The sequence below is a fragment of the Anolis carolinensis genome, chromosome 2 (genome assembly GCF_035594765.1).
Source record: "Anolis carolinensis isolate JA03-04 chromosome 2, rAnoCar3.1.pri, whole genome shotgun sequence".
NCBI lineage: Eukaryota > Metazoa > Chordata > Lepidosauria > Squamata > Dactyloidae > Anolis > Anolis carolinensis.
This window is the reverse complement of record NC_085842.1, coordinates 90485818-90512862: the sequence shown is the minus strand read 5'-3', so window position 1 is coordinate 90512862 and position 27045 is coordinate 90485818. Positions and strand designations below refer to the sequence as shown.

The window sequence follows — 27045 nt, the reverse complement described above, 5'->3', positions numbered from 1 at the left end:
CCATTGGCCTTCCTTGCTTAGTTTCTCCACATACCTCACAACCTCTGAGGATGCCTGCCATAGATGTGGGCGAAATGTCAGGAGAGAATATTTCTGGAACATGGCCATACAGCCTGGAAAATACACAACAACCCTGTGATCCCAGCCATGAAAGCCTTAGACAACATAATACTTTTGATTCAGTGTGCTACTTGTGACTATTTTAAAGAGATAAAAGATATAGCTTGTTCAATAAGATTGAGAAGTTTTTATTTTAACCCAGTAGACCAGTAGTAGCTGAAGAGAACAAGTTTTTGAGTGGATTAGACTGGATTTGAATGGAGCAAGAAGAGTGAGGCAGAGATCACAGGCGAATGAAGTATGTTTTTCCACAGATCCCCAAGGCAATATCTCAGCAATTCCCATAATGCTTAAAATGGATCTTCCCTTGACTTGTCCTAGGAAGAAAACAAGGAAACAAAATTAAGATAATATGTAATGCTTATTTCATGCTTGCAGGTGTTCCTCAAGTTTCATGATGATTCTGTACTAGTCTTTGTTACCACGACCCTGTATGATAGATCAGTAATATTCTCCCTGGGCAGAGCAAGAGATGGTGGCTTACCTATACCCATCTAGTGACTTCACAATACAAATGGGCTTTGAATCAAAGGTTTCCTAAAGTGGAATTTAGTCTCTAGTCACTAGACTATGCTACTTCTATATTCTTTATTGTTGCTGCATACCATCAAGTTGCTTCTGCCTTATGGTAATCCTAAAGTGAACCTTTCACAGTGTTTGCTTCAGAGAGCCATAAATAAAAATATCAATTTGGCATTTGTCTCTCTTCAGACTTCTGCACTTGAACCTTCAGTCCAATCTGAAAATTGTAGCACTCCAGGGATGCATCTATACGGTAAAATTAATGCAGTTTGACAACACTTTAAATGCCATGGTTCAGTGCTTCAGATCTCTGGGAGTTGTACTTTGGTGAGGCACCAGCACACTTTGGTACAGAAGGCTGAAGATCTTGTAAAAGAACTATAATTCCAATGAATTGAGCCATAGCAGTTAATGTGGCAGTAGACCGCATTATTTCTACAGTGTTACTGTACCCCAACAGTGCCAGATTTAGGGCAAATGAGGCCCTGTGCTTGTTAATTTATGAGGCCCCTTACTTGAACTCTGAAGGAGGGAGCCTGCTTTGTGGTACACTCCCATAGACTATCAATGCTATCATTATGTCTGAAATCACTCTGGAAAAAAACGCTGTCAAATTTAAAATTGCAGCACATAAGCAAAATCAATTGTAAAAAATAAAAATGGTTAGGAAGATGCCCCCCACCCCTGGCCATGCTTAAGCACACCTAAGGACAATGGTAAATCTAACATTGCACCCCAAAAGTAGTTGGAATCCAGGTCCCATCATGTTGTTCTTTAGGAGAAGCAGGCTATCTCTGGTTTCCTTATTCAGAAGTGATATGTTGTTCTTACATGACTGCACTGCAGAAGAGACACTTGTTGGTGTACGTTTGGCCGTTGGTACCACATATTGGGAAGTACTCCAGTGTGCATCTTCTAGGTTTGGATCCATCAGAAGGTTTCTTGTAACCACTGCAGTCAACCTACAAGAGGAAGGTGGGTTTTTAAAAATTATTTTAATGTTGTTTCAAGAATTGTAGCAGAGCTTTTATTTCCCCTTCTTTGGAAAATTAAATAAGACCCAAATATTTAACAGGTTGTTTTTCTTGCTATGGAAGGCTCTTGGATCAATTTAACAGCACAACCCATGGCACTTGAAATAGATCTCCCACTGTTCAATACATTTTATCCCAAAGAATGATACTTTTTCAGACCACAATTCCCAGACTGTCTTCTGACATGACAATGGCCTTCAGATATAGTTGATTGCAATTCCCAGCATTCCTCACCACTGGTCAAATTGGGTTACAATTCTGAGAATTGCAGTCCAACAACGCCTGAAAGATCACATGATTCCCACCTATGATGTAGACTAGCATTCAGTTTAGACTGTCAACTGGAACCTTCGCAGTAGAGGACATGAATGATGGATATAGGTCTAATATCTTGCTAGAGCATTGGATTGTTAGTTGTTGTGTATCTTCAAGTTACGACAACCCATTTGGGTTTTTTACATTTGGCTGCAGATTTTCAATCACATTGTTATTCAGAAGTGAAAAATCTTTAGCCTTAATCCATTAAAATTAATGAAATTTTTTGAACAGTGTGACAAATATAAGTGCAACTGAAGTGTTATTTAGTCTGGATTCAGTCAATTTTTTTATACCAAAAAAGTGTATAATTCAACTGTCTAGTTCAGGGACTGTTGAAGTAAAGGGCATGATAGATTATAACAATAATAATGTTTGTATTTCTACAGAAGTACAACACCCAATTCCATGGAAGTTTTTATAGATGAAACAAAATGATAACTATCAATGTTGTGCACATCAGACCTTTAAAATGGGCAAATATCCTAGTATTGTACTTTTTGACAATGTATCTCTTACATGTTTCCTTCAGTTATTTATTGTTTATCAGTGTGTTAGACCTGATTTTCTATTTTTTTCTTGATTTTTTTTTAAAAAAACCAGGCTCACAGAATTACATATTTTAGGCATGTCCCTAATCTGAAGGCCAATGTGCACAATCAAATTAGTGGGAATCTAATAAACTGTTGTCTATGGTAAAAATTTAACTCTAATCTTGTGAGCAAAGAGTCTGTCTATTTTGTATTTGTATAAGGCCAGGAGGGTTTTTTTTAAAAAATTGTGGGCAAATGATTGTTCTCTTTATAATTGTAATCATAATGCTATCTATTTATCTATCAACTGAAAACCGTAAAGAAGGAATTATATAAGCACATGATGACATGCAGATTGAAGGTGGATAATTGAATCTTTTGTCTGAAAAATATTGGGATTACATTGTAATCGAAATTTTATTTTCTCTCTTCTTTATCTCCATGTTTGCTTACAAAAAGGGGATGTTGAAGGAAGGTGACAGAAAGCAAACCATCTTGGTTGTTGATGCTGAAAGGGAGTTTTGTAGATACCACGGAGAACCAAACTAAAGCAGTTCTCCCTTCCCACTCCTGCACTTTCCTCAAATAAATGTGCCAGAGAACCAGTCAAAACTCAGTTCTTCCTGGATTCAGCATGTTCTGATCAGCTATGTTTTATGAACACATTTTGTGAATCCACTTTGAAACAATGAGATTTAGGATTTAAAACCATGATATGTAAAGGGCCACTTCCTCCTAAATGAACCTTTCTGTTCAATAAGATGAGGTGCATCTAAATTCTGGACATCAACTTCTGAACATGTCATATAAATTTGTATTATGAGCATGAAACTACATTGGTTTCAAGTACTCCATTCCTCATAGAATTATAACCTAAGCATTTTCACTACAGTGTTCGCCTGCTACTTCATTGTTCACTTTTCGCAGACTCGCTTCGTAGCCTTTCCCCCCCTAGCAACCCTTCCCTACCATTGCCTGCTGGGCCCTTGCTCTGGGCCTGTCATGTTACTCTGGATGCTTCCCTGCAGGCAGGGAAGAAGGAACGCTGCTCCAGCTGGATGAGTGAGCAAGGGAGGGAAAGTGGGTAAGAGAGTGAAGGCCGGCGGCAGCAAAAGCCTGGTTGAAGCAGCCAGGTCTGGCTTCTACCTCCACTCTGCCCCCTCTTCCGAGTCCTCCACGTTTCCCGACATGGCCCAGCTGGAGCGGAGGCAGAAGCCGGACCTGGCTGACTCTTCCAGGCTTTTGCTGCCACCGCAGACCTTCACTCTCTCACCCACTTTCCCTCCCTCGCTCACTCATCCGACTGCTCAGCTGGAGCAGCGTTCCTTCTTCCTTGGCTACAGGGAAGCAGCGAGAGCAACATGACGGGCCCAGAGCAAGGGCCCAGCCGGCGCTGGTAGGGAAGGGTACACTAGCCCCCCGCGGCTTGCAAGGGGGAGAAAGGCTACATAACAATTAAAATAATGTATAAATATTAAAATAAAAATAGTGTCCCTACTTCACCGATTTCCACTTATTGCGGTAGGTCCTGGAATGGAACCCCCGCGATAAGTGAAGGAACACAGTAATTGATTTCTTGCACAGTGGTCTCACTTCTGAATCTCTCACTTGTCCAGATTATCAATAGGAAATGGCAGTTTATGCAGCAGATGGACTCACCTGTGGCCCACGAGAATAACACATGCCTACAATAAAAAGGACAAAAATGTAAATATAATCAAAATATTAATGACAATGTGAAAGTCACATCATTACCATCACCTACAATAATAGTTTCTAACTTTTGCTCCTCCGGGTATTTTGGACCTTAACTCTGAGAAATCCCAGCCAGTTGTTGGGATTTCTCAGAGCTGTTGGAAGTTGAAGTCCAAAACACCTGGAGGGACAAAGGTTGGGAACCACTGCCTTAAATCTATGTGAAGAAATACAAGATAGGACCAATTTACCAGGCCTGTTTGAAATGGTAGTTGATCATCTGTCAAGGAGTGCCAGCAGATGCAGGAGACATTGTTTCCAGAATACTCTTCAGAAGCCCAGTGATCTCTACAGGACTCAATCTGCCTGTGCTTCTAATGCACTTCAACAAATGCTTGAAGTGCCACTGTGCACAATGTCAATGTACACAAAATGTGTGCAATTTCTGCTTTTGCATAACTGCTATTGCTGTGTGTGGTCCTGAAAAGTAGTCTGGACTGTGGCAGGGTTGGGGATGCCTGGCAAACACTAAAGATGCCAATGTGGCTCTGACAGAGATAGTATTTGAAAATCAAAGGAATCAAGAGATTATTCCTATATTGGTGACCTGTACAAAATTCTTGTATGCACCCCCTACCTACCCCCTACTGCACAGGAGCTGCACACACTGATATGGCTGTCAGTCATACAGTTTTCTGCGGTTTTTGCTGAATAGTTGCTGCAGTGTTTCAAGGTGCAGTATTCACTAAACAAATAATAAAAATATAGAAACATAGAGATGGAATGAAGGGCTATCTAATCTAATGTTTATTTTTGGATCATTGGAAAGTTACTCTTGGGATGACAGTTCCCAAAACTTCCCAAAATTCAGCCTGGCCATTAGGGTATTCTAGATATTGTGTGCCAAAAGGTAACGTTTCCAAAACCTGGATGCTATCTTTTGCTTGATGATTCATGTTCAGGTTATGACTTCTAATTTAGTTATTTCTGATTTCATTTTGGTTATGAGGTCTTAGAAAAGCCACTGTATCTCACATTTTCAGATACTTACCTGCAATATTAGGGCAATTTATTTCCTTAGTAATTATTAACTATATTTATTATAATAGTTATAATCCATCCTGTATCTAGAAGATTTAGGAAGTGGGGTATAAGCCATAAAATTGTAAAACTAATTAAAATAACTCAACAGAAACTCAAAACCTCCAAACCTTTGAGGAAGAACTAAATTTTCATCTGATGCTGCTATTACTGCCAACACCAAGATCAAGCAAGCCAAAAGGAAAACATTCCCTTGGTTAAGAGTGAGGGAGGCTTTGGAAAACGCTGATAAGGGAGGGTAAGATGAGAGATAAATACATAATCTATTGCAAGCAACGGGCCTCCAGGCTCTGGTGCCGGCTTGACCTTGACCCAATTATAAGACGGGGGAGGCTTTTTCAGCTCATAAAAAGGGCTGAAAAACTCGGCTTATCTTCGAGTACATATGGTACAATATGGTACTTAGCAGAGAACTGTCATCTCATTTATAGAAATGCATTATTACTCATTCCTATGGAAAAAAGTCATTTAAAACAGCATCCTTGTTTCAAGAGTTCTATGGGTTTTGATACAAACAATTGGATTCATGGAAAGCAATGGTTTAAAACAGCATCCCTGTCTCAATGGTCCAGTGGGTTTAGATGCAGAACTATTGCATCCCATGGAAAGGGATTCTAGCAGATTTTCATGCAGAAAAAAAATGGGGGCAGAGACTTATTGCTTCTGTGTGATGAGGAAGATAGTGGGTGCTTATGGGGAAGCACTAAAAGTCTGATGAGAGGAAAATGAATGAAAATGAGTGAGGAAGGACTGGAAGGTACAATCAAGCTCCCAATTCCTCTCTTTACTTAACTAAGGATTCCTCTCAATACTGCTTTCTGTTAAGGTCCCTAGATGCATTTCAAAAGGCATCCACCCCAATTTTCTTCCATTGATTATAACGGAAGGCCTTTTTTTTTTTAATAAAATGAAGAAATACAAAATCCCTGGGGATAGAAGTGGACAAAGTCAAAAATCAGTTTTGCTGACAATTCTGCAAGGTTTTGAACATGTTAGGAATATAAACACTTAGCATTTCCCACTTCTGGCCTCCTTTCCTTTAGGATGCCATCAAAATATATTAAAAATAAAAAAAATAAGATGAGGGAACAAGTACCCATCACTTGTAATAGAGATATGCTGACATGCTTACTTCGCTTATACAGAATAATTTACACTAAGAAATATATCCTTCAGCCACAAATGAACTTCTGGAATCATCATCCCCTCTACTGCCCTTCTGTCTCTTTCACTCTTTCTTCCCTCTCTTGTGCCTATAAGTCAATTTTGCCCTTTTAGTGACATCCTAAAACATATTCAAAATAAAATCAACAACCCATATTAAGATGCACAATGCTAAAAGAGCTGTATGTATCAAAGCCAAGATGGTACTGGTTGCTAGAGCCTGAAAAATTACTTTTTGACAGGCTATAACTCCAAGAATCCTAAGCCTATACATAATCACCAAATTATTTCCCACTGCTCAGGTTGTTGTTTACATTAAATATACACCCACCTGAGGAAAAGCAGTAGCACAAGACAGCCAGAAAAACAAGAAGGAACATAACTGCAGTCTTCATGATGCCTTGAGTATGACTCAATAGTGGCGATAGCTTCTGAAGGTCCACTTTCCAGATAACTCTCAGCAGCAACACCTAGGTGTATATATACCTAAGAAATCCTACCTGCCCCCCAGACATTCTCAAAGTGATGGAATCTTGTGCCCCCCTCCCCAACTTGGAGCAAACAATAGAATCCCAAAGGTCTTTGAGGTGTATCTACCTCAGTCCAATTTGTTGGAACAAGTGAGGCAATTCGAACCTTGGCTTTGTTCTGTCTCTTGTAAACATCCAAAATGTATAATTGAAATAAGTTGCCTACTTCCCATGGCATGCAACCAGGAGACCTGGTGACCTCATTCTTCCCTCCCAGCCCCACAACATGAACAGCCCAACAGTGCTTAGAGTGTTTAGACTGAGGTTTGTCAAAACAGTGTTTGACTGCAGGAACTGGAACACACACACTGATTAAAACTGAAAGCTATACAGAGGAAACCCACTTGGCTGTGTGCGTCATAGATACCCCCCAGTGATAATGCATAAATGGAGACCAGTGATCTAATAACCTACCTCTGAAGCCTGCTGTCCAGTGAGCTGAATGCCAAGTTTTAGCGGCTGGTACTGTATCCACTTGCGGAAGTGGCAGAAGTAGTTATTGTGGCTCAATTTTGTCACTTGACTTTGTGTTGGATTGCCCTTGCCCTCAGCATATTGTCTACCTTTGTAATAAGGAAGGGGAAGGGGATAGACAGAGTCATTGGTTTTCTCGATCTCAATTTGCACGTCATTATTTTGTAATCATCTGTCAGAGGCAATCAGTTTTGTCTAGGTGTTATTGAGTAGTTTAACATCATTTGCAGATGTGTGACTACTCTTTGAATGCGTAATTTGGGAATGTGAAGCCTGAATTCTCTTTTAGCCTTAAGTGTAAGAATATGACCCCTCCCTCATATCCACGGGGGATATGTTCCCTACTTTATGTGGATACGAAAAACCATGGATAATAGTGAGTGCTACTGAAATGAAGTACCTCTTGCCCCAGAATATCACAGAGTTACACTGGAAGACCTAGAAAATATCTTGAGGTGACATATTGCGGAAATGGATAAATGAAACCCCAGTAACTAGTCCCATGGATTGGGGGTTGTACTGCATGAACTTTCAATATAAACATTGTTAGGGGCTTGTTATGTGCCTTCAAGTTACCTCTGACCTTTGTTTTATCACATAATGTTATCAATAATATTTATTAAAGGCGCTCCATGTAGTCATGCCAGCCATATGCCCTTGGAAGTGTCACGGAAAACTCCGGCTCTTCGGCTTAGAAATGGACGACTAGACTTAATGTCAAGGGAAAACCAAACCAAAACCTATTACTGCTGAAAGTTACCCAGGGAGTTTCATGGCTCAGCTAGGATTCAAATCTTGTTCCCTCAGAACCTGAGACCAATACAGTAGAGTCTCACTTACCCAAGCCTCTGGATTATCCAAGCCATTTTTGTAGTCAATGTTTTCAATATATCATAATATTTTGTTGCTAAATTCGTAAATACAGTAATTACAACATAACATTACTGCATATTGAACTACTTTTTCTGTCAAATTTGTTGTATAACATGATGTTTTGGTGCTTAATTTGTAAAATCATAACCTAATTTGATGTTTAATAGGCTTTTCCTTAATTCCTCCTTAGTATCCAAGATATTCGCTTATCCAAGCTTCTGCCGGCCCGTTTAGCTTGGATAAGTGAGAATCTACTGTACTTAAACTACTGCACAATGATTTTTTCCAAAAGCAAGTTGATGGGAGACATGGAGCTAAATTCAATTGCTCATCATGAACAGAGTAGATCCACTGACTTTGTGAGATTTATATACATTTTGACTGAGTCCCCACTGATTCAATGGTTTTTATCAGGTTGGGAAGAGCATTTTGATTTAGTCCATGATCCCACAGAAAAATGAGTGCATGGTGGTGGTGGAGGGATGGTAAAGATAGAGCTCAGAGTCTATCGTATTTGATTTTATTGTAAAGTACTTTGAGATTTTTTTTAAAACAACTTGTATCAAAATGTTTTGCCATAAGGAAGGAAGAAAGGAAAGAAGGAAAGAAGGAAGGAAGGATGCCTGCTAGTTTTGCAAAGGCAGGATAGTTTCATTTCGCATGAATCCCTCTCTAGTCCCAAGTTACCTGTTCTCCATGTTAAAATCTATTTGGCTAAATATCATGCACCGTACAGCTTGTTGAAAAAAGTTGCACATCTTTTTTTGAACACGCAAAGGTGTTTCAAGAGCAATTGACAGATTCCATAACAGTAAAATGATGAATTCTTCCTCAGCTGTCCAGATATTAAATGTGTTGTCCAAGATATTCAACCCTATCCCAAAATTCAGTTCAGTACATTGAAAAGCTTTTTTGAAGTTTCACTCCCATATTGATGTGGAAGCTATCTGCCGCCATTGGTGGGTTAGCTCCAGATGTAGAGTGCATCTACACTGTCGAATTAATGCTATTTGACACCACTTTAACTGTCATGGCCCAATGCTATGGAGTCTTGGAAGTTGTCATTTTACAAGTTATTTAGCCTTCTCTGCCAAAGAGAACTGGTGCCTTTCTACATTACACTGGCCCACATTTTGGTGCCTCAAATGTTCAACCCATTTCTGGATATATTTGACCTGCTGATTCAAAAATTGGCACCAGTTTTCCCCTATAGGTGATAGTTTTTGAGATATAGAATATATGTCAAATACCACTCTTCACTCTGCTCATGCAAAAAAAAAATCAAGATATTTCAATGTAGTGTTTAAATTATAGTTATATATTTTGAGCATGAAGGAAATATATTAAACATTAAAAGAAAACCGTACTACCTGAAAATCTACTTATTTCATACCAAAACCATAAATTTATGATACAAACTTTCAAATAGTTTGATACACTATGTCTAAAAAGCTAGATGTGTTCTATCTAGTGCAATTTTCTGAATCAGTGCTCCAAATAACCCCAGGAACAGGCCTAAAAACAAAGGCACAAAGACAAAAACATTTTTGTTTGGCTGTTTTATAAATCCCAGTGTTCCACTGAGCCAGTACGGTTAAAGTGATGTCAAACTGCATTAATTATACAGTGTAGGTGCACCCTTAACCATACAAAGGCACATGGTGTTAAAACCTATGGCTAACTTAAGTCTTGTTGATTTCATCAGGTCTGCTCTAAGTATGGATATGCTTGAGTCCACTATTGGATAAACACAGATGTCTATTCTAAACAATGTAATGAGCTGTACAAAACACAATAATGATTCAAAGCATAAGTAGTACACAATATGTATATTAGAGCATCATATACATATTACATTCACAGAATCAATGCTCAGTCCTATGGTATATAACCCAAAAGTATCAAACTCAGTATTATAAATCAAACAAGATGATATAAGTCTCTGCAGTCCTAAAAGGATTTGATTGGCTTAAAGGCAAACTGATTCAGAGTCTCTGCAGTTCTGGAAGGATTCCTCAGGACTCCACAGGTTTAGAATCAATAGTATCAGTCAATAGAATCAATCAATCAATCCTCTCACCTCTGCAGGAGTCTACCGTATATCATGCAGCTGTGGACAAGTCTACATAGGGACCACCAAACGCAGCACCCAAACACAAGTCAAAGAACATGAAAGGCACTGCAGACTAACTCAGCCAGAGAAGTCAGCCATAGAAGAGCACTTGATGAACCAACCTGGACACAGTATATTATTTGAGAACACAGAAATGCTTGACCACTCCAACAACTATCATGTCAGACTACACAGAGAAGCTATTGAAATTCACAAGCATGTGGACAACTTCAACAGAAAGGAGGAAACCATGAAAATGAACAAAATCTGGCTACCAGTATTAAAAAACTCAAAAATCAGAACAGTAAATAAGAAGCAACACTCTGAAAACAGAGGAGTTCCAGACATGGGAAACAGGGGCAGCTAACAAAGGATGCCCTCCAGGCAGGAAGAAGCAGTTAGATGAAGCTATTCAATGCTAATTAAGGTGATTAACTACAACATTCATGCTGGCCTCCAACTGACAAGAGTCTTCTCTCACCCTGGACTTTCCACAGATATATATACACACACACACACACACACACACACACACACACACACACATATATATATATACACACACACACACACACACACATATACATACACACCTTCCTTGTTTAGTTTCTCCATACCTCACAACCTCTGAGGATGCCTGCCATAGATGTGGGCGAAACGTCAGGAGAGAATACTTCTGGAACATGGCCATACATACAACTGCCCTGTGATCCTGGCCATGAAACCCTTCGACAACACTGCAGATTTCTATAGCATGAGGTAATGGAAATTACAAGATTGAACTGTATGCTAAGAAAGAGGTATGGGTTTGGTGAGGGAAGTAATCTCAGCTTCTACAAAATTGCATTCTTCAGTACTCATTCTCAACAATTTAACTTTTTGGAAAATATTTCTTAATGAGTACTCATTATTAACATTATATTGAAGTACACCTTTTTTGGATTCCCTTTCTTCCTCCTTGTAAGAGACAGTTTTTATTAGAACCATATATATCTTGTGTACTTGGTTACGCAAAGCTCATATTTCAATACCCTGCTATTAAACCTGAGAGCATTTCCAAAAACAAGTGAGCAAGTGTCTCCACTGACACATTCCCTTCAAGCAAAGGCCTCCCTGTGGATTCCATCACACCCAAAATAGTTTTGGTATTGCTTCTTTCTCATACCTGTTGGAGCTTCTTCACTCTATAATTATTCAAGTGTTGAGAATTCTAACAGTACAACTAGTGTTAGCATTTCTTGGAATGAGGCACTGTGGGCTTATTCTCTTTTGTTTGTTTGTTATCTCTTTTTCTCAGTGTATATGTGTGTTGTTGTTGTTGTTGTTGTTGTTGTTGTGTGCCTTCAGGTCACTTATGATTTATGGCAACCCCAAGGCAAAACCTATCATGGAGTTTTCTGAGATGGAGAGTGTTGTAATTCACTCAGGGTTATCCGATCAGTTTCCATGGCCAAGCCAGGAATCAAACCCTGGTCTCCAGAGACTTAGTCTAACACTCAAACTACTACCACTTGTATATTTTAAATTATATGTGTTTGGCAGCATCCACTATTCTGGTTATTTTTTTAAAGCGCTATGTACATTTTATGGTGCTATATAAGTAAAAAATACAGGTAATACTAATGTTAATAATAATATCACCATCATGATCCTTGGTGCTATGTGCCGCCAACGGAGCCTTTCTTTTTGTTCCTCTCTTGGATGTAGGTTTTTAGTGGCCGTCAAAGTTAAGCATTCTCCCTCTCCCCTCACTCATGCCACTTGCTGTGTTGTGTCTTTAACTCTTAATATTTGTCTCAGTTCCCCATCTCCACAATTGCGATGTGTTATGTGTGTCTGTATGAAAGAGAGATTGAGATAGAGAGAGACGGAAACAACTTGTTACCACATTGGGTGACACCAACCTAATGACAGCACTGCCTTAACCAAAGTATATTTATATTTTATATATACTTCCAGGATAGAGAAAGGTTTTTTCCTGCAATTTTACTGCCATGAGTACTAAGTTGTCTGATTTTAGGTAGTTTCATATTGACAGGCACTGCAGAGCAGGAATCTGAGACCACAATGAAGAGTGCTTGAGAGAATAGTGCAGAGTGCTTGTTTGACTACGTTTGGTTCAGTTTATTGATGTTAGGCTTAATTCATTGATTTAATTTGATGTGAGGTTTTTAATGTTATTTTTATATGTGGTTATTATTATTATTATTATTATTATTATTATTATTATTAGTAGTAGTAGTAGTAGTAGTAGTATTAGTATTATTATTATTATCTACCACTGAAGCATTTGGAGAACCAGGATACACAGGATCTATATTTAACAGATTTTGTGGCCCAGCTTGGAACTGGTTCCTGAGGAGCCTGTGTAGGCATTCCACAGTGAACTGGTTCTCTTTAATTCATGTCCTGACCCAGATTAAATGGCTGTGTAGAAGCAGTCTTAGATGGCTAGCTGGTACCACTGAGACTCAACCTTAGGGAACGCATTGGCTCTGTTTCACTGTTGACAGGAATCCATACCTACTTAATCTCCATACTCTTGAGCAAGGATGTCATTTTCCAAACAGAAACTCTAAAGAGATTATTTTAAACAATATTTTAACAACCATATTTTCCTGAAGCTTTCTGTACAAAAGGCAAGGTTTTCCCATATTATTCTACAGTAAGCACCATTTTATTGATAAGAAATGACAGGAAAGCATGGAAAGTCAGTAATAGAGCCACCCAGAGGAGGAGGACAACGGAGCCATCTAGAGCATGTTAAATGTAAGTTATATCTGTTATATTTAGAAGACAGACATTGTGCAAACAGGAGTCAGTTACACTTTATTGAACATGTACACCAAGGAAACAGAAACAACATTTATAGATTACAAGTTAACTCTGAGAATCCCCAAGTTTTTCATGGGGACAGAACAGAAAAATGTAGTGCTTAGTTGTAACTGCAGCAGCTTCATCAGCATCTCCCCATCTGATGAAAACCAAGTCTCCCATTACTTCTCCTAGGGGGATAAAAAGAATTTGCATGTCTAAATTAAAACTGTGCTTGAATGTGTAGAAACACGAATACATATACATGCAAATAACAGGAACTACAAAATAATGACACACCAATCTATTTAATGTGAAAATTAGTCAGTTCTTTGATATTTTTAATTTTCTGTTTGGGTTGTAGGTTGTGAGATTCTGACATTCACTTCTCTAATACTTCTTTGTGGTCTTTCATTTGTAAACATAGTAGGTTAGAGTAGTGGCTAAAGGTGGGCGGCCCATTGACAGGGCAATCCTATGCATATAAGTGTGTGCATGTCTTCAAGTTTCATACTGACTTATAGAAACCCCACGAATTTCATAGATTTTTCTAAGGCAAGAAATAGTCAGAAGTGGGTTTTTAGTTCCCTCATTTGAAATATAGCATGAAGCACTTACTCTTCTTTGGCAGTTTCCCAGCCAGGTATTAACCACAACTAACCCTGCTTAGCTTCCAAGATCAGACGGGATCTGATGTCTTTAGGGTATTTAGGCTACTATGTATGTATTGCTACAGAGAACTAAGCCTAATTAAATGGGCCGTATGTCCACAGGGCACAATTATAGCACAATGATTCCATTTTAATTGCAATGGCAGCATCCTAGGCAATTCTAGCATTTGTAGTTTGGTGTAGCTCTAAAGCTCTCTGGCTGAGAATTTTAAATACTGCCCTCCCAAACTGCAAATCCCAGAATTCCATAGGATGGAACCATGGCAATTAAAGGAGAAGGCATAGAGAACAGCAGTTTTACTAATTCAAGTAGCAGACTTCCTTGCCTGCCAATAAAAGCTAGCCTTAGCCCACTGGTGCAAGCAATCCAATGCATGGTTTAAGGTACGGTAGTAATATTTTGAGGTTTTCAAATGAGTTATATAACAGGATATACAGGTGCCTCTTTCTCTTTATAACCTGCATCAAAATAATGCATATTTTCTGTCTGAAATATACTCAGTTGTACTCTCTGACATACAGAAATTATGGTCACTGCAGTAGCAGTTTGTATTATTTGTTTACCAGTCCTGGCCAGAAGCAAAGAGCTCTCCAGGGAAGCAATAATTCCTGCCTCCACAGTGACTGGAATGCCTTTTCAGTCCACCCGCGCATTTTCCCAGTCCTGGCTGTTCATTCAAGAGCCAGAATCTTGCATCAAATCCAAGACATAGCTCTGATTGCCTCATAATCTTAGGGAGATACAACTTGGAAGGAATCCAAAACAAATCATTCTCTTTAAACCCTCTTCACGGGAGTACTTTGTTCTGGGAGTAATAGCCCTTTTTTGTTTAGATCGTAACATATTCCAGGAGGGAGAAACTGGATGGAACCATCAGAACTAACTTTTTTCATATAGTATAAGGTTTTTAAAACAGCAGCTCACAAAAGCTTATCACAATTTGAATTTGTAATCTTGTAAACCACAAAACTCTTGTTTTTGTGCATTTTTGTAACTTTGAAAGTCATAGAGTTACAAAAATGCACAATTTCTCTAGCCTTACAGAAATTGCATGGCAAAACAGTTTTTTTTTGTTCCAAAACACAACAAATCACCAGAAGTCTCTCTAAAACTGTTTCAATGTGTACTATATATATTAAAAGCATTGATTTGGTCATATGATCACACTTCCTTGCAGAATTACCTTAAAAGTGCAAAGCCTTATCTCTACCTTGACTGCTGTGTGTCACTCAGACTTATTCTCTTTCCCTTTTTTACTTCCAGTCAAATGAATGGGGAGCCACCATTGGCACCCAGCAATTCCTTCCATCACAGGGGTGTCAAACCCATTTACATTAAGGGCCAAATCAGCCTGATGGTTGTCTTCAAAAAGGTGTTAAATCTATGGATGAAGAATCCATGGATACAGAGGGCCAACCACATTTTTAACATAATGGTTGATGCTCTTTAGTTTTTACACAGTTTCGGTCCTGAGATGTTATTGAATGAAAACTCCCATCAATTTTGATTATCTGCCATTCAGACTGGAGATAATGGGAATTACAGCCCAACAGCACTTTTGACTCTGAGGATGGGGAAAGGTTAAAGGAGGTTTTAAAGTCAGTCATCATATCCACAAGCTTTATATCTAAATTCAAACCCCATTATCCTGACTAAACAGAGCAAGCTGCTGACTTTTAGATGTTACTGTATCACAACTCCCATCAGCTCTAGCCATGATGTCTAATGATGAGGAATGCAGGAGTTGTAGTCCAGCATCTGGAGGGCCACAAAAATGACATGGCAGGCTTCATTCAGTTTGTGGGCACATGTACTTGAACAGATCCCTTCTGTTACCAGTGGGCTGATCCCATTATAAATATTCTTGATAACCTTAGGATGCAATAGCAACATTTCATTCAACTGCATCTAGTGGCATTAATGTCCAAGGGGTGGTGAATCAACTCTGCATTTATTCCTAACTTTTAATTATCTATCCAAAGTGCTGAGCTGCCAGCTACAGAGTTTTGGAATAGCATTGCCTTTGACCACCATGAGATTTTTAAAAGGATGATTGACATCCTGCTAAGAAAGCACAAATGAAATGGAGAATCATAGAATCATAGAATCATATAGTTGGAAGAGACCTCAGGGGCCATCTAGTCCAATCCCCTGCCAAGAAGCAAGAAAATGATATTCAAAGCACCACTGACAGATGGCCATCCAGCCTCTGCTTAAAAGCCTCCAAAGAAGGAGACTCCACCACACCCCAGGGCAGAGAGTTCCAGTGCCAAACAGGTCTCACAGTGAGGAAGTTCTTCCTAATGTTCAGGTGGAATCTCCTTTCCTGCAGTTTGAAGCCATTGTTCCGTGTCCTAGTCTCCAGGGCAGCAGAATACAAGCTTGCTCCCTCCTCCCTATGACTTCCCCTCACATACATGGCTATCTCGTCTCGTCTCAGCCTTCTCTTCTGCAAGCTAAACATGCCCAGCTCTTTAAGCCACTCCTCATAGGGCTTGTTCTCCAGACCTTTGATCATTTTAGTCACCCTCCTCTGGATACTTTCCAGCTTGTCAGCATCTCCCTTCAATTGCGGTGTCCCGAATTGGACATAGTATTCCAGGTGTGGTCTGACCAAGGCAGAATAGAGGGGTAGCATGACTTCTCTGGATCTAGACACTATACTCCTATTGATGCAGGCCAAAATCCCATTGGCTTTTTTTTGCCGCCACATCACATTATGTTTAACTTGTTGTCCACGAGGACTCCAAGATCTTTTTCACATGTACTGCTGTTGAGCCAGACGTCCCCCATTCTGTATCTTTGCATTTAATTTTTTCTGCCCAAGTGGAGTATCTTGCATGTTGAACTTCATTTTGTTAGTTTCAGCCCATCTCTCTAATCTGTTAAAATCGTTTTGTATTCTGCTGCTGTCTTCTGGAGGATTAGCTATCCCTCCCAGTTTGGTGTCATCTGCAAACTTGATGATCATGCCCTTCATCTAAGTCATTAATAAAGATGTTAAACAGAACCGGGCCCAGGATGGAACCCTGCAGCACTCCACTTGTCACTTCTTTCCAGGATGAAGAAGACACCTTGGTGAGCACTCTTTGGGTTCGTTCACGTAGCCAATTACAGATCCACCTAACCGTAGCTTTGCCTAACCCACATTTAACTAACTTGTTTGCCAGGAGGTCATGAGAGACTTTATTGAAGGTCTTACTGAAATCCAGATATGCTATATCCATGGCATCTACCCAGCTCATAACTCTATCGAAAAAAGAGATCAGATTAGTATGGCATGATTTGTTTTTGATAAGTCCGTGTTGACTATTAGTGATGACCATATTTGTTTCTAAGTGTTTGAAGACCACTTCCTTAACTATCTTTTCCAGAATCTTGCCTGGTATCGACGTGAGGCTGACCGGATGGTAATTGTTTGGGTCGTCCTTTTTTCCCTTCTTGAAGATCGGGACCACATTTACCCTCCTCCAATCTGCTGGGACTTCTCCCTTTCTCCAAGTACTCTCAAATATGATTGCCAGTGGTTCTGAAACTACTTCCGCTAGTTTCTTCAATACTCTTGGATGTGTATGAATGAATCAGGCCTGACTCTTTTCTTACTTAAGGCAATTTTGGTTTGCATGTACTTTGTCCTGGTGACAGGTCATGAAGAAGACACTTCTGTATGACCCCGTTTCCATGGAGGATACATCCCTAGACTTTACATATATACGTAAAACTATGGGTAATAATGAATCCTATTGAAATGAAGGATTTCTGGCCCAAGAATACCATAGAGTCATGCTGGAAGATCTATAAATTGCCTAGGGAAGATGTATTTTGTCTGATGTAGATAAATGAAACCATGAATATCAGTCCCACAGACACAGGGGGTTGTACAATAATTGATATTTCTGAATAGAGAGACCTGAGTTGATTCAACTTTGTCAAAAATTGTTTGTGTAATTAAATCAGGAAGCTATCTTTACAAGAGGTCTAATCAGAGGCCATACATTTGGTGGTCACTCAGTTAATTAATTCATTAATGGTTTTCTAAGGTTAAGTACATGGTGCCCTATCCTGCCTTCAGGTTTACAATGTAAATGCATGAAATTCATTGTGTACATCTTAGGCAAGAATGAACCTGATAACAACACAGCAATTGCATTTTTATAATTTTCCCACAGGAGACCATATACTTACGCAGCTGCCATGCAAAAAGCACATTTGTTTCCATAGGTCTTTCCATCCGTCCCACAGTGAGGCTCATATTCTCTGGTGCAGTATACTGCTTTGTTTAGGTATTCATTGCAGTAAGTGGACTGAAAGAAACAGAAGCAATTTGAAACCACACCTTTCTTTATAACTCTCTTGCACTGACTAGCTCTGCTAACTCTCCCATTCTGCGTTATCAATGGAAACACTGGACATTCTGCACACTGTTGCTATAATGGTCTGGTTGTCATTGAAGAATTCTCTATCTTGGCATCCTGGTCCCTCATTGGTCCAGCAAGTGCTTCTGGTGAGTTCATGAGCAGTGCCACCCCTCCATCAGGAAAAGGCAACACGAGACACTCCAAATATTGTTGGACTACCACCCCCATTAGCCTAAGGCAGAACAGCCCACAGTGAGTGAAAATGAGGGCTGGAATTTTAAAACTATTGGAAATTCCAGCAAATGATATTTGGAGACATTTAGCTTCATGCAGTCATCATGAATTATGATAAGACGCCCTTAACCATGGAAGCTGCTTCTGTGATTTCCCTTACCCACACTTGCTAGACAATGGTTTTTCAAGCTCTGTCATGTTAGTTGTGGCCACTCAGACTAATCGAGAAAAAATACAGCTGTGTCCTCCAGTGCATGCTTCCCCAAGAAGTTAACATAGAGTAATGCTGGAGAACCTAACAAACTACTATAGGGGACACTTCTCTAGGAAACTAGCTCCTCCAGCATAACTCTATGGTATGCTGGGACTGGAAGAGATTTATTTTAATGGTGTTCCAAGGTACCAGTGGGTTTTTTTTTGGTAACTTGGTTTGTCTAAGAATGAATCCCCCATAAATAAGGAAGTCTTATTATAATCTAATTTAATTACAGTCATTTTAGTAATAACTATTCCCAACTACACCTATTCATTTAACAATTCATTGATGCAATCAGGGATAGCAATCCCATTCAGAGCGGAGGGAACCAGATACTTCACCTACACTTCTCAATGAAGCTCTCTTGTATAACTTGCTGCTGACCAGTACAGCATTTGCAAATAATTTCTTAGGAGTAAATAGAAAAGGGTGCTCTTACCTCCCTCCCACGTTGGGCAGCAACATCTAAAGCACAAAAGAAGGAGTACCGTTATTGTGTATCTACGGTACAAGAGGAGTCATAGCAATTGAGTGTTAAATGTTCTGCATTTCGAACAAATTAATATTAGCATTTCTCCCAAGCCAAACATAAATAATGTCCTTGTTAGGCTCCTTAGCAAGCTAACCCTGCCATATAAAATCAGGATATGTTTACACCAGGGGTATATGTGGTGAAAAATGGGTGCTTGGGCTCATCAAGGCCCCTCAGAGCATCAGTTTTAAATTTGGGCATTTCCCCAAACCTTCCAAACCTTTGTTGTTTTGTTGTTTTTAAAAGTCATGAATAATCTGCATCTTTCAGTTTTGATACTATTTTCCTATTTGAGACCGGGTGTAGTTTGAGGTGAAAATTCTGGCCCAGATTGTCTTCCCTTTATTTAGATCTTTAAAGGTCCTTGTTGCAGTTTCACCTGCTGAAAAAACAATTTTTGATCTAGTTTCGGTTAATAATTTAATGTCTAATTTGTTATTTTTCAGAAAGGGATCGGAGACGATCCTTTCCCCTTCTCTTCATATAGGGGGAGATTGCATTGATTGTTTTGATCTATTTTAAACTGGTATTATTTTTGGTTAAAACTATCTTGACTGCCTTGGTAAATGATATACGCCAGGGAATGAATGAGGGTATATGGCACAGTTAGTACTTGTGGGCTTTCAGTATTATAAAATATGCTATCATTTGATATGGTTTTGGTGGATTGGGTGAAGGAAGATCCATGTGAGCCTACTGGTGTTTTACTGTCTTCAGAGGAGAGCTTTATCTGCATCCTACTACGTTCACAGGATTGTCTGATGAGGACTTAGCAGACAGTCTTTAGGGTAGCTTTTCCTGGGCTATGAAGGAGTCTCTCAGGGGAGGCTGACTTCTCCCACTCTCTTCCCTCTTTTCAGTGCCAAGAAAAGATCTTGTTATTATATATATTTGTGTATAAATCTAGAAACTTTGTTTTAAAGAAAAAAGCAATCTCAGAAACTTGGGTCATCTTATCCTTGGTCAGTATAAGTACTGCACCTTAATTATTTTTTAAAGGAAAAAATTGAGTAGAATGGCGAAAGGCACAAACCTGAAAGAAGTACCAACCCCCTAAGTATTTCCATTGCAGCACTACTTCTGGATTTTTTTGAATACCTGGTCTAGAAAACTGTAAGAGGATGGCTAGAAGAGGCCAACCAATTTAAGGCAGCATTGGTGTTTTCCCTTCTCTGCTGAAAGACCCCAACTTATCCATGTGGATATCAAAATGGGCCCCAAAACCTGTCCCCATGAGGTTTATTTATACATGAGTACATAGGCTATTAAAAATGTCTTCAGACTTCAGCATTTGGGGGTAGAAGGTTGTGCAGTGGGTATCTTTTTTTTTTAATGCAACGTGGAACACATTGCTAATTGTGTTACATCAGCACTTACCATTACAGGGCGTCAGAAGAGCTCTACAAACAACCCCACACACCTGTCCTCTGGCTGTATTTTCAAGGAAAGGTTTTTGTGGACTATCAAATAGAGATGGTTTTTGCTACTACTGCCTGAACACTTATGGGAGCCTTACTTTCTACTGGACAGCATGCTTTAATTTATAGGTGAGTTTTATTAATAGGTTATTTTGAAAGTACTGTAGATTTATTGTTTCATCATTATCTATGTAACTGCCTAGTTATCTTCAATAAATATCTTACACAAAAGAACAGGTGGCATCACTATTTGGAATCTTAGCAGTCTTGGAACTTAGCCAGCTGTGGCGCAGCTGGCTAGTAACCAGCTGCTATAAATCACTACTGACCGAGAGGTCATGAGTTCGAAGCCCGGGTCGGGTTAAGCCTCCGACCATTAAAAAAAAATATAGCCCCGGCTTGCTGTTGACCTAGCAGCCCCGAAAGACAGTTGCATCTGTCAAGTAGGGAAAATTTAGGTGTGCTTTATGCGGGAGGCTAATTTAACTAATCTACAACACCATAAATCTGCTCACGAGTAAAAGAAGAGGAAGAACAGCCACCAATGGATGGTGAAGCAACAGCTCCCCCTGTGGCCGGAATTGTGAAGCTGGAAAGATGTTTAAAAAATGCCTCTGTGTCTGTTTAAAACTGAATGTTGTTTGTCTGTTGGCATTGAATGTTTGCCATATATGTGTTCATTGTAATCCGCCCTGAGTCCCCTTCGGGGTGAGAAGGGCAGAATATAAATACTGTAAATAAATAAATAAATAAATAAATAATCTAGATTGTTGCGATATTGGGAGATCATGGTTTTTACTCCTGTAAATACAACCTGGTTCCAAGATCCAGATGAGACATTTAAAATTCATTTTAGGCCTCCTTCCTTTTTCCTGAGTATTTTTCTTCCTACCAGTAGGTTGCTTCAAAACAACTTCTAATCTCCTCCCAACCCATTACCCCTCTCCAGCATGATTTAAGCTGGATCTGCAGTGCTGTGTGTGACTAGTTGTAGGCACCTTTAAGTGCCCACAAAAAGAGGGCAAACTACTGTATGCTGGGAGCAGAACAGAGAAAAGCAGTATAAAGAGGAAAAGAAAAAGTGGCTCGAGTAAAGAGATCACCAAGCTGTTCTGTGCAATGTAGGATGCCTCTTGAGAGCCTGCTCTGCCAAGGAAGCCCACTTGGTAATCTTGGGCAGGTCAGACTGTCTCAGAAAAAGACAAAGAGGCCATTGCTAGTGTTTAAAGTAAGACTCGGGCTGTTTTTTTTTGCCAGTTGCCATAAGGAAGGGCAGCTGGGAGCGGAACTAGCAGAGTTGGGCAGGAGGCTGAGAACACAGCATTCTGGGAAATGTAGTTATTGAATTGGCAAAGAGGACTAAAGTAAGCAAGTAATAGTATACATCTGTGTTAAGTTGAAGTTATGTGGTTAATTGTGTGTCATGTAGACATTCAAGAGGATTTCTGTTGTGGCTTTTTTTTTGGGGGGGGGGGATATTTTTGTCTAAACTAGAAATCCCTAAAAATCAGTGAATGTGTGGATCTTTCTGAAACTTCTGAGGATTGATGCCCTGGTTATCTTGTGCATTGTATATAAAATAGTAGATAGCTCTTGTAGTTTTTTAAAATATATATTTTTTGTAAAACAAAATTCAAAATTTCCCCAGTGTAACATCCTGAAACTTGGTGGGCTGACAGTGAAAAATGTGTGCTGAATTATAGCAAGTTTCATCATAATAGCTCTAAAAATGAGGGAGAAATGAGCTCCTGAAGTTTCCCCACTTGCTCAATCACCCAACTAAAAAGTAGCAAAATTTCATTACTCTTGTTATAGTAACAAAACTTTTATAATGATATTTTAGAAACACTTTAGAAATGAAACGCCAGCACCCTCTGATTTTGAAATTAGTTTTGAAACTTTTTTTCATCAATCACACAGCCCTATTATTTATCTTGAGCAAGAAAACAAAGTCTGAATGTGGAAATGGGAAGAAGCAATTAAAAGTGACATTAAATGTAGTTGATTGAATCAGAACTAGTTGCCAGTTAGATGGGTTCTTCTTTTAGGTATTTATTTGAAAAACTATGCAGTGTCTCATTTCTGCTCATACAAGTCACATATTCATTGTGACTGGGAAAATACCATATGCATGTGCAACTGTAGCTCAACTTACTACCAAAAGCACTGTTTCTTCATTTGTAATCTCTTGCCAATCTCTTTATACATGGGGGCCAGATCTTCATCATAGCTGCCGAATACAATCTGGCTGAGAGCGTTGTCAACCAGTAGCCCCAATGTCAATGCGGCAGGGAATGTTCTAGGTCTTAGCCTAAACTTTGAAGGAACTATTCAAGATGTTGAATTCTTTCTTTGCTTAACGGGTCACCAGATAAGAACCGTATCCCCCAACATTTCATGGATGGCAATTGAGGCAAATGTGGTGAGCAACATCAGATTGTATTCAAAATTGGAAATGTTTTCGATAAGGAAAAAACACACACAGGCTACAAGTGGTTGCAGCAATTTGCTTTTGCTTGAGCCTGCTTGGAAGGACCACCACTTCAAAGAAGGTGCCCCCCCCCCCCCCGCACTGGCTGAATCAATTGAATGCAAACTCCTTTTGTACTTTTAGCCCAATTTGTAACAAGTGAGTTTGAAGATAAAGGGGGAAAATGAGAAGAGAGAGAATCTGTTATGACAAATTACACTATGTAACAAAATTTGAATAATTTTCTGTTCCTGGCTTGAAAGTGTTATTTCCCATTTAATTGTGCAATACTTACTTAAAAGTAGTTCTTATACTCCAGAAACTTGGTTTTTGTGGCTGCCACAAACTATGTTGAATTGGTTGAATTGGACTCTATGAAATATTCATTGAAAAACTAGCAGGATGTCCCACAAAAACAAAGTTTCTGCAATGTAATAATTACATGACCTTGATCTGGTCATGTAAGTGTGATTTATTGTTATAATTGTATTATTTTACTTTGTTTAATAATGTGTATTATGTTGTTATGTAATGTTTGTGTTGCTTTTATGACTGTAAACCGCCCTGAGTCCCATCCAGGAGATAGGGTGGTATATAAATAAAGTGTTTTTATTATTATTATTATTATTATTATTATTATTATTATTATTATTATTATTTTCATGTTTTTATAATAGAAACAATTCGGAAATGACATTTATAATTCAGGAACAAAAATCATGTTAGTATTAATTGTCTTTACAAATTGGAAGGATTGGAGAGTAAAGGGGAAACCATGCTTGATTTAAGTAAATGTAATTTACTTTAAATAGTGTTGTGGATTTTAAAAGAACAGCATTTGTTCATATATGAAAATGCTTTGATTCCAAGCACTATGGAAGCAGAAGAGACTGATATTATATAATATAAAAAGAGAAGAGGTCTCAGGATATATCAATATTAGTTTTACTTTAAAAAATAACACATTTTAGTCAAAAAATATTTGCATGGCCTTTTTAGTTTGTTATTTGAAATGTTCTGAAATGCACTTTAAAAAACAACAACAATCATGTAGCCCTAAAAGGTCATACAATTATTTCATTGCAACATATCACTTAAAAAAAATCTCCTGCCCATTTTTCTTATATCCTGAGAGTTTGTTTCTCTTTTAAATTGGGTTCTCAAATGTTTTCATCTTAATTATGCCATACACTGGTGTAACACTTTGGTATGCCTTTTCTGGGTCCTTGCAGAGCACGAAATCTACCATCTCCCCTGTTCAACAACACAACCTCCCCATAAGAACTGTCCGGTTGCCTGTAGCCCAATATCCTAATGTGGGCATGTAATGGGTAGCTGGTGGAGAGCAAGGGGACAGGAGGATCCAGAAGATGCCCTTCTCATTGCACATCTGGCTACAGGGATATAGCCATATGCATTGCTCCATCGCCCTTCTCCATTGGCCATGGGAAAGGGGCTGTAAGCAATAGGATTGCCCTGCAAGAGGGAAGAAGGGAATCAGACTGGAGTTCCTCTGAGGTGCAAATTTACACTCCTTTCTGCTCATGCAGGATCTCAGCCAAAGGATTATGAAACACACAACCAAGTATAACCAAAACCAACAAAGAATCTTGTGGCTCCTTAAAGACAAATAGATTAATTTGGTGTGATCTTTAATGGGAAAATAATATTGTCATATTTTTATATCAGTAGTGTTGAGACATCAACATGCACATCATAGAGATAGGAAGTTGCAAACAGTGAGACCAGATGGAAATGAAATAAAAAAATAACAATTTTGACAATTATTCTAAAGCCTAGTTCTCTATAAAGCCCCAACTTTCTCTCTCTTTTTCTTTCTCTCACTCTGTCCCTTTCTATCTTTAAATTTAAGGTAGCCATGAATCAGATAAAACTGGGTCTTTCCCATATTTCCTTTGTTTTAACTGGGGGCCTTTTCATGCTATGCACTTATAGCACTATGGTTCCATTTTAACCTCTGTTATCCATTTTGTGGACAAAGGGAATTGTATTTTGGGAAGGGATATTTAGAATGCTCAGCAAGAGCACTTTATTGGCTCCTGAAACTATAGACCCTGGGATTCCATAGGATTCAGATGTGGCTGCTAAAGTGGAATTGTGGAATTTGTTGAACATGAAGGGGCCCTGAGTATATGACTATACTTCTTAAAATTATTATAACCAGTTAGGGTGACCGCATGGATATCTATCTCTGCACTGATCCCATTTTTATGGATGCTTTGTTGAAGTAATAGTTCAGTAAATGTTACCTACCAGAGAAGAGACAGAAGAGAGTCAAGGTTAGAAGCATTAAGACCCCGGCAGTTTTCATTTTGGTTCCACAGACTGCGTTCAAGTCACAGGCTCAAGGGCATCTCTCTGACCCCTCCAGATTCCAATTTATTTATAGACTCAACAAACCACGCCTTAAGAATGGAAAACATTCTCTATTTCAAGACTGATCATTGGTCCAAGGAACCAGCAGATGTTTATGGGACTTTGGGAATGCTATTTTATCCACATCAAGCCCAGACTACAACAGTAATTATGTCAGGCACTCCTTGTAATAGATCTGGCAATAGCTGTTTTCCATTTCCTCCATAATCATAGGGTTTTTACCACTTTGCATTTCTCAACCAGTCACCCTCTACGGGCAAACAGAAATTGCTATCGCATACAGATAGTTACCTTGCAATTGCTGCCTGAAAGTATCACAAACAGTTATTCAGTGGAGACAGTGGGGGGAAATCACACAAAGAGATTTTGAGGATTCAGTTGTGTTAGAAAGGGAAGGCAGTTATAAAAATGCCAACATAGCTGTCCCTGAATAGATACTTTATTATAAAACTATGGCCCCTTCCACACTGCCATATCATCCAGATTATCAAAGCAGATAATCCACATTATATGCTTTGAATTGGATTATCTGAGTATACACTGCCATATCATCCAATTCAAATGAGATAATCTGGATTTTATATAGCAATGTAGATGAGGTCTATGTCACTGAATCATTGTTGCTGGAGTTGTCCAAGTTTTACATGCTTCTGTATAGAAGCTATGTAAACGGTGAATGCCTAAGGTATTTGCCAGTAATTCGAACTAAAAAAAACACACCATCAGTTTGCTCCTAGACTTGGAGCCTGTGGTAGAAAAAGGACTCTTTGAGCAGACCAGGAATTATAGATGCTGGTTCTACATTTGTCATTTGCTCCTTGGGTAGCTGTAATAACAAAGACATTTTCACTTTTTGACTATAGCCTTGGCTAGGAAGGCCAAGCTCCTTAAGAAACAACGTTGTGTCTTGTCTTCTTCCTTTGATGTCTTGTTTGATAAGTGAAGCATCTATTGGATCTGGAACTAGATCACATTTTTCAATATCATCTAAAGAAGCACCTCTTTCTCTATATGCCAATCTAAAGGCTGAGATATCTTGAAAGGAGACCTCCTCTGTGTGTCCCACATTTAAATACCATGTTTGGCCAAGCAACATCAGAATAGGGTCAAGATAGCAGATTTTCTTGCGGATGGAGAACAGGAATATGCCAATTAGGAGAAGCTGCAGTTGTTTGCTTTTGCTTGAGTCGACTGTGCAAGTAAGATTCCACTGTGAACTCTCCACTCCTTGCTGAGTTGAGTATAAATTTATTTTGCATTTTGCACTCAGTTTGCATCAATGGAAGTAACTCAGAATGAAGAGGGAATGTGGAAAATGGGGGGAATCCTTTATAGGACATGGATGCAATGTCAAGAAGGGCAAACTGACTTTGGGAGTTTGCTTTTGATCATCACTAAGCTTCACTAGATTACCTCAAAT

General features: G+C 39.0%; 1 protein-coding gene across 4 annotated transcripts; it reads right to left on the bottom strand.

The window, feature by feature from the left end:
• Positions 1–232: 232 nt before the first annotated feature.
• On the bottom strand, positions 233–25652 carry LOC100551547 (ovomucoid). Of its 4 annotated transcripts, XM_008114805.3 has the most exons (6): positions 25503–25652; positions 19248–19273; positions 18146–18264; positions 4184–4209; positions 1474–1604; positions 233–437 (listed from the first exon to the last, which is right to left on the bottom strand). In XM_008114805.3, exons 1-5 carry the CDS (start codon positions 25558–25560, stop codon positions 1600–1602), a joined length of 234 nt encoding a protein of 77 aa, XP_008113012.1. In that variant the 5' UTR covers positions 25561–25652; the 3' UTR covers positions 233–437; positions 1474–1599. The 4 variants fall into 4 exon arrangements, with proteins under 4 accessions (XP_008113012.1, XP_016850577.1, XP_062826294.1 ...); XM_016995088.2 differs by lacking the exons at positions 18146–18264; positions 19248–19273; positions 25503–25652 and adding an exon at positions 11068–13427; XM_062970224.1 differs by lacking the exons at positions 18146–18264; positions 19248–19273; positions 25503–25652 and adding an exon at positions 6816–7349.
• Positions 25653–27045: the final 1393 nt, after the last annotated feature.

What these genes read in the sequence shown, in the direction of transcription:
- LOC100551547 (XM_062970224.1), bottom strand. Translation starts at nt 6,879, where the DNA reads ATGAAGACTGCAGTTATGTTCCTTCTTGTTTTTCTGGCTGTCTTGTGC. An exon ending in GTGCTACTGCTTTTCCTCAG is followed by an intron (nt 4,210 to 6,815) that starts GTGGGTGTATAT and finishes TTTTTATTGTAG; the next exon opens with GCATGTGTTATTCTCGTGGG. An exon ending in GTTATTCTCGTGGGCCACAG is followed by an intron (nt 1,605 to 4,183) that starts GTGAGTCCATCT and finishes TTCCTCTTGTAG; the next exon opens with GTTGACTGCAGTGGTTACAA.